The sequence below is a fragment of the Ananas comosus genome, linkage group 14 (genome assembly GCF_001540865.1).
Source record: "Ananas comosus cultivar F153 linkage group 14, ASM154086v1, whole genome shotgun sequence".
NCBI classification, from domain to species: Eukaryota; Viridiplantae; Streptophyta; class Magnoliopsida; order Poales; family Bromeliaceae; genus Ananas; species Ananas comosus.
In genome coordinates, this window is record NC_033634.1 from 2,613,945 (window position 1) to 2,632,800 (window position 18,856).

The 18,856-nt window shown below is 40.5% G+C and overlaps 3 protein-coding genes across 3 annotated transcripts; 1 reads left to right on the plus strand and 2 right to left on the minus strand.

The window, feature by feature from the left end:
- LOC109719977 (cation/H(+) antiporter 19-like) lies at positions 2,545 to 11,710 on the minus strand. The gene is made up of 2 exons (XM_020246834.1): positions 11,214 to 11,710; positions 2,545 to 5,055 (listed from the first exon to the last, which is right to left on the minus strand). Exons 1-2 carry the CDS (start codon positions 11,439 to 11,441, stop codon positions 2,791 to 2,793), a joined length of 2,493 nt encoding a protein of 830 aa, XP_020102423.1. The 5' UTR covers positions 11,442 to 11,710; the 3' UTR covers positions 2,545 to 2,790.
- Positions 14,689 to 16,239, plus strand: LOC109720233 (NAD(P)H-quinone oxidoreductase subunit S, chloroplastic). Its single transcript, XM_020247193.1, has 2 exons — positions 14,689 to 15,528; positions 16,117 to 16,239. Exon 1 carries the CDS (start codon positions 14,704 to 14,706, stop codon positions 15,511 to 15,513), a length of 810 nt encoding a protein of 269 aa, XP_020102782.1. The 5' UTR covers positions 14,689 to 14,703; the 3' UTR covers positions 15,514 to 15,528; positions 16,117 to 16,239.
- Positions 17,092 to 18,349, minus strand: LOC109720236 (germin-like protein 5-1). Its single transcript, XM_020247195.1, has 2 exons — positions 18,025 to 18,349; positions 17,092 to 17,824 (listed from the first exon to the last, which is right to left on the minus strand). The coding sequence occupies exons 1-2, from the start codon at positions 18,149 to 18,151 to the stop codon at positions 17,283 to 17,285; spliced, it is 669 nt and encodes a 222-aa protein (XP_020102784.1). The 5' UTR covers positions 18,152 to 18,349; the 3' UTR covers positions 17,092 to 17,282.

Consider the following 18,856-nt stretch of genomic DNA (forward strand, 5'->3'; position numbering starts at 1 on the left):
TTAAACACAGGTACTTCGGCGGCGGTGATAAGTTTTCCTGCCTCTGCTTCAACCACTGTCAATGCCCTCCAGATTCCCTACTCATCCTCTCGCTGAGCGACAACACTGATAACTATTTCTGCTCTTTGAATTGCAATGTCCACCAAGATATCACATCCGAGACAGGTGAGGTGTGATCTGAATTTAGTTTTATCCAGTTATATAGGTTTGTCTGTTGATTTGCGGATAGAGCATTTGATTTCATCCTAGGATGATGAATTGACGGCTTGTGCTTGATGATTTCCATTCTGAGCCATTGGCTTTTCGTCATTTGGCTGCAACAGAGAGGATGCAAACCATTTGCACTCCTCTTCTGTGAAATTAAGGGAGTAGTGGAAGACCTACGAGACATGATCAGGAATTAGGCATGTTGATGCTCCTTTGTATCAGTGACGCCAATTTTTCACTTTGTAAATACGAAAGCCATGTATATCTCAGCCTATATATTCTCTTTTGTTAATGTTTGATGGGTAATAAAAAAGAATTTCATGTCTTCCATATTTCAAAATTGATTTTTGCAAGCTATCTGCCTTTTTTATCTTGTGACATTTATTTCTATGATGCTGCTGTATCTTGGTCATTCTGTAGATATCATATTTTTCCTTTTAAGTCTCTCAATTGCCATTAGCTATTGGCCTTCATTGAGTAAACAATCTCCAAACTGTTGCAACAACAAAGGCAGTGTTGCGACAGTCACTTTTTTGCCAATATTCTAGTTTCTCATAAGGTGTGTCTAGCTAAAGTGTATCTACATCACTTGATCTATGTTCCTCTTTGGAAACATGTAATTTTAATCTATATTATTGCCATGTTGATTACTCTTCTCCTTTTTATTACAGATTGCTGTTTTCTGAGGGAGAACTGTGTGAAGAACTCTACATTCTCTGGTGAGATAAAACTGAGTTTTAATATTAACGAGTCATTCTATCTAAAGCTTGTATTCTGTCTCTTCCTTATGTTTTGTTCATGGTAATCTCCACAAAGAATACATCATCTTGCTAGAAGCTGTTGGCCTTCAATATGCTGCTTTCTCATTGTATATGCCGCTAAATCATAGACTTTTTAATTGATCTGGCAAATTCACATGCTCCTGACATTAGTGAAAACCCATAGTCGCATAACTAACAAGTCATGCCTCATCCTGGAATGGGTTTACAACTTTGATACTCCTTACAATAAGGGAGGCCTTCCACCTCCGTGAGAATTCCAGTAACACTAACATTGTAATAAATGAATAGTAGTATAATACTCGAGTGTTTCTTCAAAACTTTGGAATAAATTCAACTGAGGAATATTCTAATTATCCAGTTTTGTGGTGCACTGGTGCAAATAGAGTAACTTGTTTTGTTGGGTGAGCATACATTTTAACATACATATACATCACTGTTTTTTTATTAGGACAGGACAACTGACTTAATTATGTTATTTGCAGATGAAATATTCTATCAAACCTTAAAATCAGCATGAACTGGGGATGTTTTCATCATATTTGGGCCTATGGGTTTCCAGAGGTGTCTCATTATCAAACTAAAATGTAGTCAGTTAGTAGAAAAAGATTGGTGTGATTTTATTTGACTTTGATTGTAGAAGCAGAGTAAATATATTTGAGAGTTGTTAAATATTTGAATGATTTTGTCTAACTTTGGATTTAATTTGGGTTTACTTTGCTCTTTATATCGGATTTAGTCCTTTGAATGTGAAATTTGAATTATACGGGTTAATCGAGCTACTCTGTCTACAAGTAACTTCAGCCTAGCAAAACCTTTCCTAACACCTCTCTAGAAGCCTTGCCGTGCTGCAGAAACAATAGTTGTTTCCCCTCTTTCAGCGGGAAACCCCTGGGCTGCTCATCAATCTCTGATACATACGAAATTTATTAAGATTAGGAGATCCAAGGACTGAATGAATAGTAGATTGGATAAAGAACAAGCACAGGAAGAGAGAGTCAACATGATTATTCATTTCAGCTCGTCAATGATTATTCAGGGAAAACTTCAAAAACCCCCCTTGTGGTTTCAATTTTTTTCACTTTAGTACCCTGTGGTTTAAAATGTATCAAGTTAGTACCTTGTGGTTTCTCACTTTATCACTTTAGTACCCTGTGGTTTAAAGTGTATCAAGTTAGTACCCTGTGGTTTTGCATTTTATCACTTTAGTACTTTGTGGTTTTGATTTTGTATCAAATTAGTACCCTGTGGTTTTTTAAACTATAGGGTACTAAAGTGATAAAGTGTGAAACCACAGGGTACTAACTTGATATACTTTAAACCACAGGGTACTAAAGTGATAAAGTGAGAAATCACAGGGTACTAACTTGATACACTTTAAACCACAGGGTACTAAAGTGATAAAGTGAGAAACCACAGGGTACTAACTTGATATACTTTAAACCACAGGGTACTAAAATGAAAAAGTGTGAAACCACGGAGGGGGTTTTTGAAGTTTTCCCTTATATTTATATCTCTCTCTCTCTTGATCTTTACTTTTTTCATCTCTCACTTCAAATTTACCAAACATGTTCATGCTCGTTATAAATTATCAATCGAAAATAGAGTGGATTATCTCCTCAATCCACACACCAATATTTCATAAACTACAACTATGTAAAGTACTAATAAATTGAGTAATATACTTAAGTAAACATTGTCACACCTCATCCACTGCTCTTTTTTTTTTTTCAGTATATGAGATTGCTTTAGTTTTTCAATTAATTACCAAGTAGAACGCAGATTTGAACGGCTACTTATTTGATTAATGGCGGGAACGGTCGGTAGCAACCGGCGTGTCGGGAACATCATACTGATCGGCCACGTCCTCCACTGCTGTGGAGGTCTCCGCCGCAGCGGCGGCAGCTGCGGTGGGGTCATACTGCTTGATCACGACGACGGACGCCGTCGTGGAGAACTCCGACGACGCGAGGTAGCTCCCGACGGGCCCGAGCTCCGGCGTGTCGCTCCGGTCCGTCAATGACATGCACGCCGGCGACTGCCCCACAACGAAGAGGTTGAACCGCCTGACCGCCTTCACGGCCGCCACGATCTCCGCCCTGCTGCCCACTGCCACCTCCTCGTACTTGATGGACTCGTTGGCCGCCGCCGCCGGCTTGGCCCTGAATTCGGCGAGGAACGCCTCGTCTGCCGCCTGGTCGTCGGCGTCAACGCCGATCCCGACACTTCCATTGCTGCCGTCCTCGAGCAGATTGGACCGGCCGGGCGGGGGGATGAACCGCACTACGGTGAGCGCGATCCCTGGGTGCTCGGCCATGCGGGCCCCGTAGGAGAGCGCCTCACGGTCGTCGCAGCCCCCGAAGAAGAGCACGGCCACGGTGCAGGAGACCTCGCTGGCGGAGACCTGCGCAGCGCCACCGAGGCCGCGGTCGACGAGCACGGCGACGGAGCAGGGGGCGTGGCGGAGCACGCGCTGGTTGACGTGCTGGTAGTCGCCGCCGAGCGTCTCCATGGCGCCGTCGAGCCGCTGGAGCTTGTGGAAGGGCAGGACAATGAGTGCAGCGCGCTTCTGCTGCGCGCTGGTGACGACGTCCTCGTGGATGGTGTGCAGGTCAGATATGGCCGTCATCGGGCGCACGGACACGTTGCTGAGCTGGCCATAGGCCTGGAAGGCGACGACGAGCTGGTCGCCGCCCTCGTCGGACCGACGCTTGTTCCAGAAGGGGAGCCCGTTGCGGCGCGCCTTGTGGACCATGGAGATTGCCGAGGACCGCTCCGAGAGCTCCATGAGGTGCATGGCGTAGACGGTGAGGCCGCGGCGGCGCATGCCGCGCGAGGACTCGACGAGGTTGATGATGGCGGGGATGTTGCGGCTGCCGTGGAAGCAGGCGAGCACGCGGAGCTCGGCGCCATCTGCGTCCTCGTTGCAGCGCTGCACTGTGCGGTGGTGCTTGCGGCCGGAGGCGGCACGGCGTGCGGGCTTGTAGACTGCGGTGACGAGGGGCGTGGTAATGAAGGTGGTGAAGAGCGCCATGAGGACGAGGATGGCGAAGGTCTCGTCGTTGAGCACCTTGCGGTCCTTGCCGATGTTGAGCACGATGAGCTCGACGAGGCCCTTGGTGTTCATGAGGAAGCCGAGCGTGACGGCCTCGTGAGCGGGCACTTTCAGGGCGAGGGAGACGAGCACAGTGCCGCCGACCTTGCCGAGGCAGGCGGTGGCGATCACGAGCACGAGCAGGCCCCAGGACTGCCCACCGCGGATGGTGGCGACGTTGGTCTTGAGGCCGCTGGAGGCGAAGTAGAGTGGGAGGAGGAGGCCGGAGATGAGGTCCTCCACCTTCTCGGTGAGCACGGCGGCGAAGGGCCCGTCCTTGGGGATGACCACGCCGACCACGAATGCACCGAAGAGCGCGTGGATGCCGATGGTGTCGGTGGCGAACCCGGCGGCGAGCACGGCGGCGAGCGTGGCGCAGATGTAGGTCTCCTTGACGGGCTCGCCATCGGGGGAGCGGCGGGCCATCCAGGCAAGGACGGGCCGCACGGCGAGGGCTACGAGGGCGACGAAGGCGGCGGCGGAGAGGAGCACCCAGAGGGAGACGAGCGGGGAACCGGAGCCGGAGAGTGCGATGGCGAGGGCGAGGAGGATCCAGGCGGCGATGTCGTTGACGGCGGCCGCGGACATGGCCATGCGGCCGAGGTCGGTGGTGAGGAGCTTGAGCTCGGCGAGGATGCGGGCGAGCACGGGGAAGGCGGTGATGGAGAGGGCGACGCCCATGAAGACGAGGAAGGGCCCCTCGCGCACGCCCTGGGAGATGGTGGCGCGAAGCACGAAGGACGTGCCGATGCCGAGGGCGAAGGGCAGCGAGATGCCGGCCAGCGCGATGGCCAGGGCTTGCCGGCCCGTGCGGCGGAGTGCGCGCAGGTCGAGCTCCAGCCCCACCAGGAACAGGAAGAACAGCAGCCCCACGTTCGCCAGTGTGTCCAGCACTGTCAGGCTCTGCTTCGGGAACACCGTCTCCAGGAACCTGCTGCTCCGCCCCAGCGCCGACGGCCCCAGCAGAATCCCCCCCTGCAGTGGCAATTGCAGTTGCAATTCATTCATTCACTCATTCATTCATTCATCTTACCAAGAAACAAAAAGAAGGAGAACCCAACAACAACAACAACCAACAACCAACAACCAACAACGGCAACGGCTATCACACAGGTTTGAAAAACAGTTACGATACATTATATCACACACACCCTTTACATGAACAAGCAAGCAGATAAAATATGTTGTGTTTCAAATTGGAGACATATATGTACATATGCCGTATGCGTCAGTGGAAAACTCCAATTAGCTTAGCACATTCTTAAAATAAAGGTAAAAAGTTGCATAATTTGTTTTGCTTATGAATCATTCTAAATTGACTATCTAATCTTTCAAAATTTGAAATATTAGATAATTAACTCAAAATGATTCATAGTTCAAATAAGTTATGTAAAGTTGTACCTAAATTAAAATTTAATACAAGAAACAAATGTATATGGCCCTTTTGAGTAATGCTGCTCTTATATAATGTTTATATACTCTTGTATAAACAATATATATGAGTTTTTTATTGGCTTATGAACATAGGTTAAAGCGTTTATATGATCATTGAGCCAATGATCATATTAGAGCATAAACAAAAACTTAATATAGTGTTTTCCCTTTTGGCCACATTTAATATTTGATGACCAATGTTTTAAACCTAACCTACAATATCCAGGAAACCTATAATATATAATGGAAATGGAAATTATAATATTTAATATCTATTACGGGTAAGATAAAAAAATTTATATATAAACAAAGAACTATCGGTTGATTTGATTTGTATCAGTGTTCAGAATTTATCATTTTAATTGTTAAGAACATACCCAACAAACTAAATTCTTATTTTGGAATAATAGATTATGCCCCCTAATCGGAAACAATACGTAAAAAACAAAAATTTGGCGAGTTTTTCCCAGGAAAGAAAAGTCAAAAACAATATAGAATTTTTAACTTTTTAAAATTTAAGTATTTTGAAAGAATTAAGGGGGTGTTTGATGATTTTCCCAAAAAAATTTTCTAGCTTAGAAAAACTATTTTTTTCTGGAAAAAAAGTTAGATTTTATAAAAAAATTCGTTTAGAAAATGAAAAATCAAACATCCTCTAAACAAGTTATAGATTCTCACGCTTCTCCGAGGAATCAAGTATAGGGTAAAGCATTTATCAGAGAAAAAGACAAAAAATAAAGGGTTAAATGCATACAGGTCCCTGCAAATATAGTCAATTGCGAAAATATCCCTACAAAACGGAAACTTCATAAGTTATCCCTGTAAAAGTCTAAAGTTATGCAGATATGTCCCTGCCGTTAAGGACTGTTAGAAAATTTTTATTAACCACGGTTAAAGTACTTAACCATGGTTAATTATAACGTAAATTTACGATTCTACCCTTCTTCTTCTTCCCCCTCTTCTTCTTCCCTCTTCTTCGTCGCCGGCGAGGGCGGCGGCGGCAGCGGCGGCGGCGGCAGCTACGACGGCGGCGACGGCAAATCCTCTCTCTTTCTTTTCCTCCTTCTTCCTCTCCCTCTTCCCTTTTCTCCCTTCTTCTTCCTCTTCCTTTTCCTCTTCCCTCTTCTTCATCGCCGGCGAGGGAGAAGATCCGACGGCGGCAGCGAATCCTCTCCCTCTCCCTCTTCTTCTTCCTCTTCCTCTTTCTCTTTCTTTTCCTTTTCCTCTTCCTCTTCCTCTTCCCTCTTCTTCGTCGCCGGCGAGGGAGGAGATGCGGCGGCGGCGCGCGGCGATGAACCCTTTCCCTCTTCATCTTACTCTTCCTTCTTCCTCTCCCTCTTCCTCTCCTTCTTCCTCTTCCTTTTTTTTCTTCCTCTCATTCTTTCTCTTCCCTCTTCTTCGTCGCCGGCGAGCTCAACCCGCGCCGTCGCCGCCATCCGCTCCGGCGGCCCGAAGAGGAAGAGGAAGAGGAAGAGGAAGAGGAAGAGAAAGAGAATGGGAAGATGCTTTTGGAGGGATATATTTGTGAGGGCAAAATGGTCATTTCACATGAAAACTTTTAAAAAATAAACAGTTCTCTAACAGATGTTAATCAGAGGGACATATCTGCATAAATTAGGACTTTTGCAGGGACAACTTATGGAGTTTCCGTTTTGCAGGAATATTTCCGCAAATCACTATGTTTGCAGGGACGTATATGCAAATAACCCAAAAATAAATTAGCGGAAGTACACTTCAATATGATACGGATAGTTTCATGTTATTTGTTATTCTACTACTTTAGTATCTGTCGTATGATGGCAACGTATATAATGACAGATGGAATAATACGTATAGATACTAAAGTAGTAGAATAACAAATAGAATAGGGTTATATAGGGTTGCTTTAACATGAAACTATCCATATCATATTGAAGTGTACTTCCACTAATTTCTTTTTTGTCTTTTTCTCTGATAAATGCTTTACCCCATACTTGATTCCTCGGAGAAGCGTGAGAATCTATAACTTGTTTAGAGGATGTTTGATTTTTCATTTTCTGAACAAAATTTTTTATAAAATCTAACTTTTTTTTTCAGAAAAAAATAATTTTTCTAAGGGTGTGTTTGGTTCCATATAAAACTGTAGAAAAAAATTTTTCAGTGAAAAAATTTTTCGGTGGAAAAATGGTTTTACATCGTTAGTGTTTGGATAGTAGGAAAAGAAAAATAATTTTTCATAGCGGTTGTTTGATTGGAAAAAAAAAAACGATTTAATATTTTTTATTATATATTATTAATATATAATAATTAATATATTTTATATANCAAACATCCCTGCACATACGTTTATTGATACATATTATATCTCTCTCTCTCTCTCTCATAGTGAATTGCAGAAATATCCCTGCAAAACGGAAACTCCATAAGTTATTCCTGCAAAAGTCTAAAGTTATGCAGATATGTCCCTGCCGTTAAGGACTGTTAGAAAATTTTCGTTAACCACGGTTAAAGTACTTAACCATTGTTAATTATAATGTGAATTTACGGTTCTACCCTTCTTCTTCTTCCTCCTCTTCTTCTTCCCTCTTTTTCGTCGCCGGCGAGGGCGGCGGCGGCAGCGACGGCGGCGACGATGGTGAACCCTTTCTCTTTCTTTTCCTCCTTCTTCCTCTCCCTCCTCTTCCCTTTTCTCCCTTCTTCTTCCTCTCCCTCTTCCTCTTCCCTTTTCTTCATCGCCGGCGAGGGAGAAGATGCGACGGCGGCGGCGAACCCTCTCCCTCTCCCTCTTCTTCTTCCTCTCCCTCTTTCTTTTCCTCTTCCTCTTCCTCTTCCCTCTTCTTCGTCATCGGCGAGGGAGGAGATGCGGCGGCGGCGAGCGACGACGAACCCTTTCCCTATTCATCTTTTTCTTCCCTCTTCCTCTCCCTCTTCCTCTTCCCTTTTTTTCTTCCTCTCATTCTTTCTCTTCCCTCTTCTTCGTCGCCGGCGAGCTCGACCCGCGTCGTCGCCACCATCCGCTCCGGTGGCCCGAAGAGGAAGAGGAAGAGAAAGAGAAGGGGAAGATGATACTTTTGGAGGGATATATTTGTGAGGGCAAAATGGTCATTTCACAAGAAAAACAGTTTTCTAACAGATGTTAATCAGAGGGACATATCTGCATAAATTAGGACTTTTGTAGGGACAACTTATGGAATTTCCGTTTTATAGGGATATTTCCGCAATTCACTATATTTGCAGGGACGTGTATGCAAATAACCCTATTTATAAATATGTATAATAATTTTTTACCATCTTATATATATATATATATAGATATATAGAATTAAGCTCCTATGCTTTTAAAAGTACAAGTCATTGGTACTTGTAAGTTTTCGGCTCTTGGATTAAGGGATGTGCGGTTATGATGATGTGAGCCCCCTAGGGTTGAGTGGGTAGTTGGTTGAATAGTATACTTTAACGGTTGAAAATGATCAAAGACGTAGATCTAACGGTAAAAAACTTACAAGTACCAAGTGCTTGGTGCTTTTACAAGCACCATAGCCGGACTATATATATATATATATAAAGAGAGAGAGAGAGAGAGAGAGAGAGTCCGGTTACTATGCTATCGGTAGCATGGAGCGCCCCGTGTTACCAAGTTGTTTTCGATGATGCGGCTTCCAAATCGACGATCGGCTCTGTTAGACTTGATCTACACTATTGAAAGTATTTGGAAACTAAATTTCAGATTTTTTCGACATTATTTGATTAGTGATCAAAAGATCTCAAAATTGACAATTTTAATGGCCGATGTGGTGTGTTTGTGAGTTTAACGATGTAAAACAATCCAAATGCGATGAGAATTTTATAGAAAATTCTTTTCACTATTTAGAGTAAAATCAGTATACCTGATCTTGAATTAAAATCTTTTATCATCATTTTTCATGAGATTTTTATTTTCAGCCATTCAATTTTAGACTACTTGTTTGATAGGTAAATGATATCGAAAAATTATGAAATTTAGTTTCTAAATATTTTTAATAGTGTAGATCAAGTCTAGCGGAGCCGATCGTCGATTTGAAAGTCGCATCATCGAAAACAACTTGGTAGCACGGAGCGCTCCGTGCTACCGATAGTATAGTAGCCTAGTTATATATATATATATAGAGTTGGACTTGGCTATTATTAGTAGCAAAATCCCATTGTTGCTACCAGATTTTTAGCCTTTGGATCAACTCTTTTCATTATTTCTAACCATTGGATTAAATATTATAACCTAGTGGGGACCACTCAACCCTAGGGGGACCACTCAACTCTAACCGACTAATATCATCCTAATCATACAATTTTTCATCCAAGGATTAAAAAATTAATAGTAAAAAAAGCGTTTTACTATATATATATATATATATATATATATATATATATAATATATATATATAAAAAAGAGAGACAAGAGTGGCTGAGTGCGTCACAGTTTGGACCACTCATGCAGTCAGGAATCAGGCTTTTCTCGTGACCACAATTTTTTACCGTAGAATCCGCAAAAGAAGATTTTCCCGACAACTTAGAAAAAAAAATTTTCCGAGTGTTTTTACAAACAACCAAACACCATCTAAGCTAGAAAATTTTTTTGGGAAAATCAAACACCCCTTAATTCTTTCAAAATACTTAAAATTTTCAAAATTAAAAAATTCTATTTAAATTTAAGAGAAATAATAAAAAAAAAAGGGACGCTCCCGTGGCGCCGCGCAAAGTCAGAGTCGTCCCACGCGTCTCCTTCTTAAGCGGAGGAGCTCATTAAAGGACGGGACGTTGTTACCGGTCAAAATTCACGCGCACTCGGGAAAAGGAAGGGTACCAAATTTATCAATGCAAATAAATGTAAATAGTGAAGTCACCGTACATTATGATAGATTAATACTTTAAAAAATAAAAAAATTAATAAGATAAAAAGTTTAAAATTTTTTGATTTACATTAATTAATAAATATAAATAATATGAGAAAAAAAATATAAAAAAAATTTATTTTATTTTTTTTATGAAAGCGATTAATTTAGATAATAATAAATTATGTTTTAATTAAAAAGTGGACGTGTGGAAAAATGAAACATCGAGTGGAGATAGAAGAAAGTGGGTGGAAGAAAGTGGGAGGGTGGAAAAACTCAACATCGAGTGGAGATAGAAAATAATATTAAAATATCTTTTCGGCAAAAATAAAAGAGAAAGTGCCCTGTGACAAATTTTATGAAAAATAATATAAAAATATGGATATAAATATAGATATAGATATAGATAAGTATTAGATATAGAGGCCTTTTTGGTAAAAAAAAAATAAATTACCAAAAAATTCCTCGTACGTGGACACGATTAGTATTCTTTTATAAATAATTAAAAATATATTATAATGCTCGCTTCAATAGTTTTCATATCAAAATTTGAATACTTTAATCTTTGATTTCAAGCGAAGGAAAACAAAACTACATGCCAGCATCATGACAAAATCCCTATTCAATCGAAAAACGTTGGACGCGAACAAAAGAAAACGACTTCATTTTTTTATAAATCAAAAAATATTAACAATGATGATGAGAAGTATGGTAGAAAGAAAGAAAGAAATGCAGAGATAAAAGAGTACCCAATCGAAAAGCATCAAATGTTTTTATCGACTTCAATATAAAACAAAATATATTACTTGATAGAGAGTATGAGAGGAAGAAAGAGAGAGTAGGAGAGCGTACAATGATCTCGGCGATGACGCGGGGCTGGCGGAGGGGGCGGAGGAGGAAGGCGAGGGTGCGGGTGAGGGCGACCACCAGGCAGATCTGCAGTATCGCCAGCGGCAGCGCGTAGTCGAGCGGGTTGTCCCCCTGCCACGACCCGTTCGACGTCGCCTTCATCGGCCCCGGGCACGCATTCGCCACCGCCACCGCCACCGCCACCGCTGTCGCATTCGCCGCCGCCATCATCCCCCGAATTACTCTCCTGATCCGACCCCGGCCCTGCAGCACCCCCGAATTACTCTCCTGATCCGACCCCGGCCCTGCAGCACTCTCTCTTTAATTTGTTTATGACGTTGAATGTATGCGGAGGCGATGATCGATATAGATGATGGAGAAGCGTTCTAAATTGGGATATATATATATATATAGGGTTTTATAAAAGGAAAATATACAGCTATAAATCAACAGCGAATATGAATGTGATAATGATTTGTTTCTGTCGGAGTCGTACTTGAATTTGGATTCACGAATCATTCGTGTGCGTTGGGTACAAATTTACCGAGACTCGAGACCCCCTCCTATACTATTTTATTTCCAATTGATTTTTCTTTTATTTTAAAGTTAGTTAAATTAAAATGTTTATTATATATATATATCTATACTATATCTTTTATACTAAATATAAAAACACGTATTTTAAATTTCGATCTGTCGACATACCTATTTTTTTAGGAAAAAAAAATAATTCTTCTTTTCTTATATAAAATAAATAACGTAATGAAACATATTTTTTAATTTCTCTTTATCTTTAAAATAGAAAAAAAAAATATATATTTATCCAAATTTTTGCCGATCAAAAAATATCTACTGTGAATATATATTTTAATTCAAAATTTGTTTAATTTCTTTTTATCTCTAAAATAGAAAAAAGATTCATACTTATCCAAATTTTTATCAGAATATCTACTGTAAATTTATATTTCAATTCAAAATTAAAAATTAATTTAAATTTTAGGACTATCAATATATATTACAACAGAAATAATTTAAAAAATAGATAGATTGATAAATTTGCAAATCATAATTTTGAATTAATATGATGTATAAATCTATGATCAATTTGTAAAAAATTATCTCAAATAAGAATGAACAGTTATCATCAATTTATTTTAAAAAATATTTATATCTATCTATAAATTCAATTCTATAAACGGTTATGATTAATTGGTTAAAAATAGCGAAAATAAAAATGAACGATTAAAAAATAGTATTTCTATCCATTTATTTTACATTAAAAATTAAATTTGAGTTTAAATCGTGAATTAAATATAATTTTTGATTTTTGATATCAAATCTATTCATTTATTTTATATTAAAAATGTTAAATTTGATATGTAGAATATTTTCTAATAAACTGTAACATATAAATTTAGAAATATTTTATTCTAAAATTTTAAATACATATATTTTTTCAAATTTTATTACTTTAAAATAAATTAAAATAATTATTACGTGAATTTACACTCGTACGCTCAATAGTGTTAAAATATAATATATATATAATATATAATATATATATATATATATAATATATATTATATATATATATATATATATATATATAGGAATTCTACACTGTCACAACTCACCACGTCATCAATAACAAGCCAATACATTTCCTTCTTTTAAACAAAAGTACAATAAAAATACTTTTTTACATCATCGATGGGACATATATTTTAAAAGATATAATGATTGTTTTAACGCCACGTCAACTAATATACCCGTCTGCATTCTAGAATTTTTCGTTCGTTTCGAGAGTAGAGATAGAGCGAGAGAGAGAGAGAGAGAGTAAATTTGAATTTTTGAGTTGATGATGGAAATTTAGAAGCGCGGGCCCCACACCGCAAAGTCTTTATGGTAGGCTTTTAAGTCAATATATTATTTATTCATTGAATGCGCATTTAAGCGTTGTGGATTGCTTTTATTTCTTTCGTTATGTGAAAATTGTACTCATCTCTCTGACTTTAATAGCTTTTTAAGAAAAAAAATTTAGTGTTTTGTAAATTAATCCTTGCATGTCTAGTCTTTTTTTTTTATTTAAATATGTCTTATAATAGAATCTACATAGGTAAAATTATTTTTTTTTAGCTTTCTTTTTTCTTTTGTGCAAAAAGCTAAAGTTAATTATTATATTATCTCTATGGGTTAAAAAGGCTCAATGCAGCATGTAATAACCTATTAAAATTTTGATAATCTAATATACACATCCTAGTTTTTGCACAAAAGAAAAAAGAAAGCTAAAAAAAAATAATTTTACCTATGTATATTGCAGAGTAGGAATAACATTAGGGCCCGTTTGGTTCGAGTTATGTAATATTGCAAAGTATCTCGATATATCTAGGTATTTTGAATTTCGGCATGAGATTTCTACTGATGCTGTATTAGAGCGTTTGGTTTAATACAGTAATGTAATACTAAATTACAGTATTTATAGCATTAATATGTTTGGTTCAGTTTATAAAATTTAGTAATCATGATATAAAAGTATAGTTTTTTTCAAAATTGCCTTTGTTGTGGTCATTTGAATATTATTTTTGCAGAAATGACGAATGGAAGGAAGGAGATCATGATGATTATTTGGGAGGACGACGCAATAGAAGATGATAGGTGTTCGTGCGTGCGCACGCGCGAGAGAGAGAGAGAGAGAGAGAGAGAGACGTCGAGAGAGAGAGAGCGAGAGAAAGCGGCATGCGAGAGAGAGGGCCGGGGAAGGCGAGAGAGATGAAAATAATGCTGTTAATTTGATTTGGGGTTGTTGGACGGTAAAATTATCATTTTACATAATATGTAGTATTAACGGGTTTCAGTAATGCAATATACACGACCTCCCTCCCGTTAATATTTTTTAATATTTTTTATGTAATCCTGCTCGATTTGTAATGCTACATTCATGACTAGATTATATAGCGGATTAACCAAACATAGTTATCCTGGCAGGATTGCCTGTAATCTTGCCAGGATAACTCGAACCAAACGCACCCTTAGTGCATTTAATTAAGTTAGATTTATCTATTAAATTTAATTAAATTTAAAAAAAATTAAATTGTTTAAGTGAAAAATGTTACTTGATTGTAATCATCATCAAGTTTTATAGACAAATAAAAAGAATTATAATTAATTACTCAAACTCAGTTTACTAAATTTAATTCGTTTGAAAACTTAAATCATATTTATTGATAATTTCAAAAATTATTTTTACAATAATTATTTTAGATAAGTATACTTTATAAACAAAAAAATTATTTTTGAAAGAAATGAATTTAAAATTTTTATTTGCTTTATATGTACAAACATATATACAATAAACGCTCAAAAAGTATGACCCGATTCTTAGCATATTTCGGGTCGGGCCATTATCTAATGGGCCGGTCCAATCCATCTACATTTTAAGTAAACCCGGCCCAAGTTCTCGGGCACCATACACTACGCACGTGCTAAGCACGTGATGCGCAATTTGTGGTGTTTCATCGTCCTCGTCGCGTACTACATCCGACACAGTCCTTTTCCCGTTGCTCCTCCGCAAGCATCTCCAATGGTGTCGTCCTCCTCCTCTATCCCCCTCCACTCGATCCAAAACCCTCTCCTCCCCCTCCTCCGCCGTAGTGTCACGAAACCCTCTCCACCTCTCCATCTCCTCTCCCGCCCCCGATCACCATCTCTCCGCCCCTCCGCCAAGCTCCGCCTCTCCGAGATCATGGGCGGCCGCGGCCTCTGCAATGGCGAAGAGGGCCTCCTCAAGGAGCTCACCCGCCCCGCGGAGGCGGCGGCGGCTTCGGCGCCTCCTCCTCCTCCTCCTCCGCCGCCGACGCAGCTGCAGCCCTCGCCCCTCGGGATCGACGACGGGGCCTTCGAGAAGGAGCTCCTAGGGCTCACGGGAGGGTTCCCGGGGGGCGAGAAGGGCCTAAGGCGGTTCATCGAGGAGAACCCTCCTCCGCGAAAGGGGGCTGGGGACGACGAGGAAGCGCTTGTGGGGATCGCGCCGGGGACGAAGGGTCCGAAGCCGCGGGCGCCGGAGCTTCCGCTGTTCCTGCCGGGGATGATCGTGATCGTGAAGAATCCGAAGAACCCCTTCTACATGTACTGCGGGATCGTGCAGAGGGTTACGGATGGGAAAGTGGGGGTTTTGTTTGAGGGAGGGAACTGGGACAGGCTCATCACTTTCCGCCTCGACGAGCTCGAGCGGAGGGACAAAGGCCCGCCGATGGTCAATCCCAAGTCGGCCGTCCTCGAATCCATCGTCACCAAGTCGGCGTGACGTCGATCCCCACTGGTATATCTCATTGCTTGTTTGAATTAGATCTGTATAGTGTATGTTAATTGTTTCAATTCTATCTATTATGTCTCTTGTGATGATCAATGCATCAGAATTATCTTGATAATTGCATGCTTCTGTGTGGAATGTTACTCTTCGTTACAGGTTAAGTTGTAAATTGTACAGCTTTTTCCTTTTGGTAATGCATTTATGTTGCATCCTTCGTATTTTGACGTAATTGATAAGAGTATTGCATATTATCGAGATTGATCTGCTGGTTGTTTCTTTGGAGTGATAGGAAACGCGAAGAATTGTATGTTATGCTTGATAATAAATTGTCGACAACACTAGCTATATCTCCCAAGTTGGAAATAATTGTTTTACGTCTACCGTGTCTCTTTTATTTGACATGATTTGCATTCCGAAGGCTATTGGAATTCGATATATATTTGTGCCTATTGGGATGTATGAAAACATGGCAAATGCTTTAGTTGGTAAGAGAGAATATTATTACACTAAGCAAAGCTAGATTGGTCGAGTTCACTGATTGGGTGCATCTATAAGATCCTTTGCCCCAACAAGCTTAAATGTTGATCCTATTTACAGGTGTCAATTAGAAGAAATCTCTCCCTAGTCATCTTTGATGTTGTGGGACCGACAAAACAAGACCAATTATCCTATTTACAAATTACAAGCGTCAATAAGAAGAAATTTCATAGTTATTTTTGATATTATGGGACCAACAAAACAATACCAATTCTGATAGCACAATTGTGTGTGCGCGCGCACGCGGGCGACTAGTACCTAATTGCAAAGAACATATGCTAGCATTTAGTAAATGCAAAGGATATTTGCTCAAGTTGTGTGTGTGTGCGACTAGTACATCGTAAATGCAAAGGACGTTTCCTGGTACATAGTAAATGCAAAGGACAGTTGCATAAATTGATAATAAAGCAAACTATAGGAGTTGGAATCTTTGGAGGATGTTGTGGAGCATTTTCATTATTCTGACAGGTAAAAAAGAAAAGAAAAAAAACATAAAAAAGAAGAAAGTGAAATCAGGTAGGGCATTAGGGTGGGCATTGTGGAAGAAGAGCTCATCACCACTGCTGCAGATTCTTGTCAAAAGTTGCCCAAGGAATAAAAGGAGAAAATATGTGTATCAGGTACACTACATTCTCATTTTAGCAGAGGATACAAGATTATATTATTACAGATAATAGTGCTGGGTCTTAATGATGCTTAGTGTGGGCAACGTACAATGTGATTTGGAGTAAAGCCCCCATCTTCAGTAAAGCATGATTATAATGGTTGGTGGAGGGCATGGTCCAAGAAATTGCTTCTTGTTGAAGTGATAGTGCTTTTAGTGGGAAATAGCCGAGGAGGAGAAGAAGAAGCTGGATTTCTCTCTCAAGGGTCCCTATCTCAACTAATGCTAATCTATGTGGAAAATTTAACAGTTACCATTTGTTGTTGTGGTGAGAAATTTAACAGTTAGGTTTTGGGTCGGTCAAAATAGGTGGCACAGAAGCTCCCTAGTGATCATATGTTTTGCAGTACTACTGAGGAGTATTCTCTGAAGGCAGAAAAGAAAAAATCATTATCATTACTATTATGATGGAATGATCGAATGAAGATAATCATTATTATTACAAGAAAGTAATATTTCATGCCCCTCTTCTCTTTGGCCATGGACCAACATACAAGACGAAGCAATACATGTAAATAGAATAAAGATAAATGAAAAAAATAAAGTCTATGCAGTGATAAAATCAGCTTTCCTTTGGGGCGAGGCGGGACTTGATCTTCTCCACCTCCTTGGTGCCGACCTGGAAGGCCTTTGTGAGCACGTTGTCGGGCACCGGCGGCGTGGAAGTGAAGAGGGTGATGGCGATGGACTGCGTGCCGGGCAACTGGCTGTTGAAGGCAGAGATGACCGCGGCAGGCACGTCGCCATTGTTCTTCTGGAAGTGGACGAGGCCGCGTGGGAACACAAAAATCTCGCCTTTAGTGATGGTCTTGGCGATGAGCTTGTTGGCGGTGGTGATGAAGCCCACGTCGAGGGTGCCATCCAGGACGAACACCATCTCGGTGGCACGCGGGTGGGTGTGAGGAGGGTTCAACCCACCGGGAGCGTAGTCGATGCGGGATAGGGAGACTCCCAAGGTGTTGAGACCTGGGATCTTCTCCACATTAGCTGCGGTGACCACTGAACCCTCGGTGTTGTTGGTGGCACCCGGGGCGGCCAGCCCCTTGAAGAAGAAGTCGTCCTCCGTCACGTTGTCCTTGCACACAAATCCGTTCACCTTTACAGCTGCAGATCAATTGAGTATTCGCTAATCATTAGTATTCGAGTTAACATTAAAGATCGTTTTTCTCTTTTGTTTTTTTTGCTAAACACGTCTGCATAAGATGGATGGTTTTGGCAGACCGAGTTAGAGATTATCTAACTCACTTAAAGTAGAAGAAAATGAAAAGTTAAATATGAGACTTGTAAGAGTAGATTGAGCTTACTAGATTTGAGATCGGCGACGCAGATATCCTGGAGCATATCGGGATCGGCGGCGAGCGAGGGGACAATGAGAAGAGAAAAGATGAAGGGGAATATGATAAGGAGAAGAGAAGAAGAAGAGTTGGCCATGGGTGCTTCTTGTTTCCTTTTTCCCCTTTGCTTGATGCTGTTGCTAATGTTGTGTTTTGGCTTTTGCTTAAGAAACTTGACTCTCTTTTGCTCTATTTAGTGGTGGGATGAAGAGAAGGGAAAGAGGAGGCATGGGATTTTATAGTAGACAAATTGGGTGTTGGTGGGGTTGGGATTTGCTGGGTTTGGATTGGAGAGAGAGAGAGAGAGAGAGAGAGAGAGAGAGAGAGAGAGAGAGAGAGAGAGAGAGAGAGAGAGATGTGGGAGTGAAGGCATGAAAAAATGGTCCTTACAACCCAAGAAACCTGTTTGGAAGGAATAAACAAACTAACTAATTGGGGAGGCTAAGTTTGCATTTAATGTAGATGTATAATGACAATGATGATAAGAAAGATGTGGTTTTCTAATCGTTGATTAGGATTAATTTCTACCTTGTACAGACTGATAAGACAGATGAAGGCGCGTATCCGCGAGGTTTTGAATATTATATGGTCTGTTTCTTTCATTTCATTTTGCGTCTCCACTTCTCCGCATTCTTTAAAGATCGTAAGCAATGCTTTGTTTTCAATTTCTGACTATTAATGAAAAAAGTTAGTGCTTCAAGGTTCGCTGGTTCGACTAGTGTTTTACTAGTGTTCTACTACGGGAACCGGAGATCCCAATATGACATCATAAATTATAATATATCAATTCAATTGTACATAT

Coding starts and splice junctions, on each gene's coding strand:
- LOC109719977 (XM_020246834.1), bottom strand. CDS start 11,441: ATGATGGCGGCGGCGAATGCGACAGCGGTGGCGGTGGCGGTGGCGGTG. Junction 5,056..11,213: donor GCGTCATCGCCGAGATCATT/GTACGCTCTCCT, acceptor TTGCCACTGCAG/GGGGGGATTCTGCTGGGGCC.
- LOC109720233 (XM_020247193.1), top strand. CDS start 14,704: ATGCGCAATTTGTGGTGTTTCATCGTCCTCGTCGCGTACTACATCCGA.
- LOC109720236 (XM_020247195.1), bottom strand. CDS start 18,151: ATGGCCAACTCTTCTTCTTCTCTTCTCCTTATCATATTCCCCTTCATC. Junction 17,825..18,024: donor CGTCGCCGATCTCAAATCTA/GTAAGCTCAATC, acceptor ATTGATCTGCAG/CTGTAAAGGTGAACGGATTT.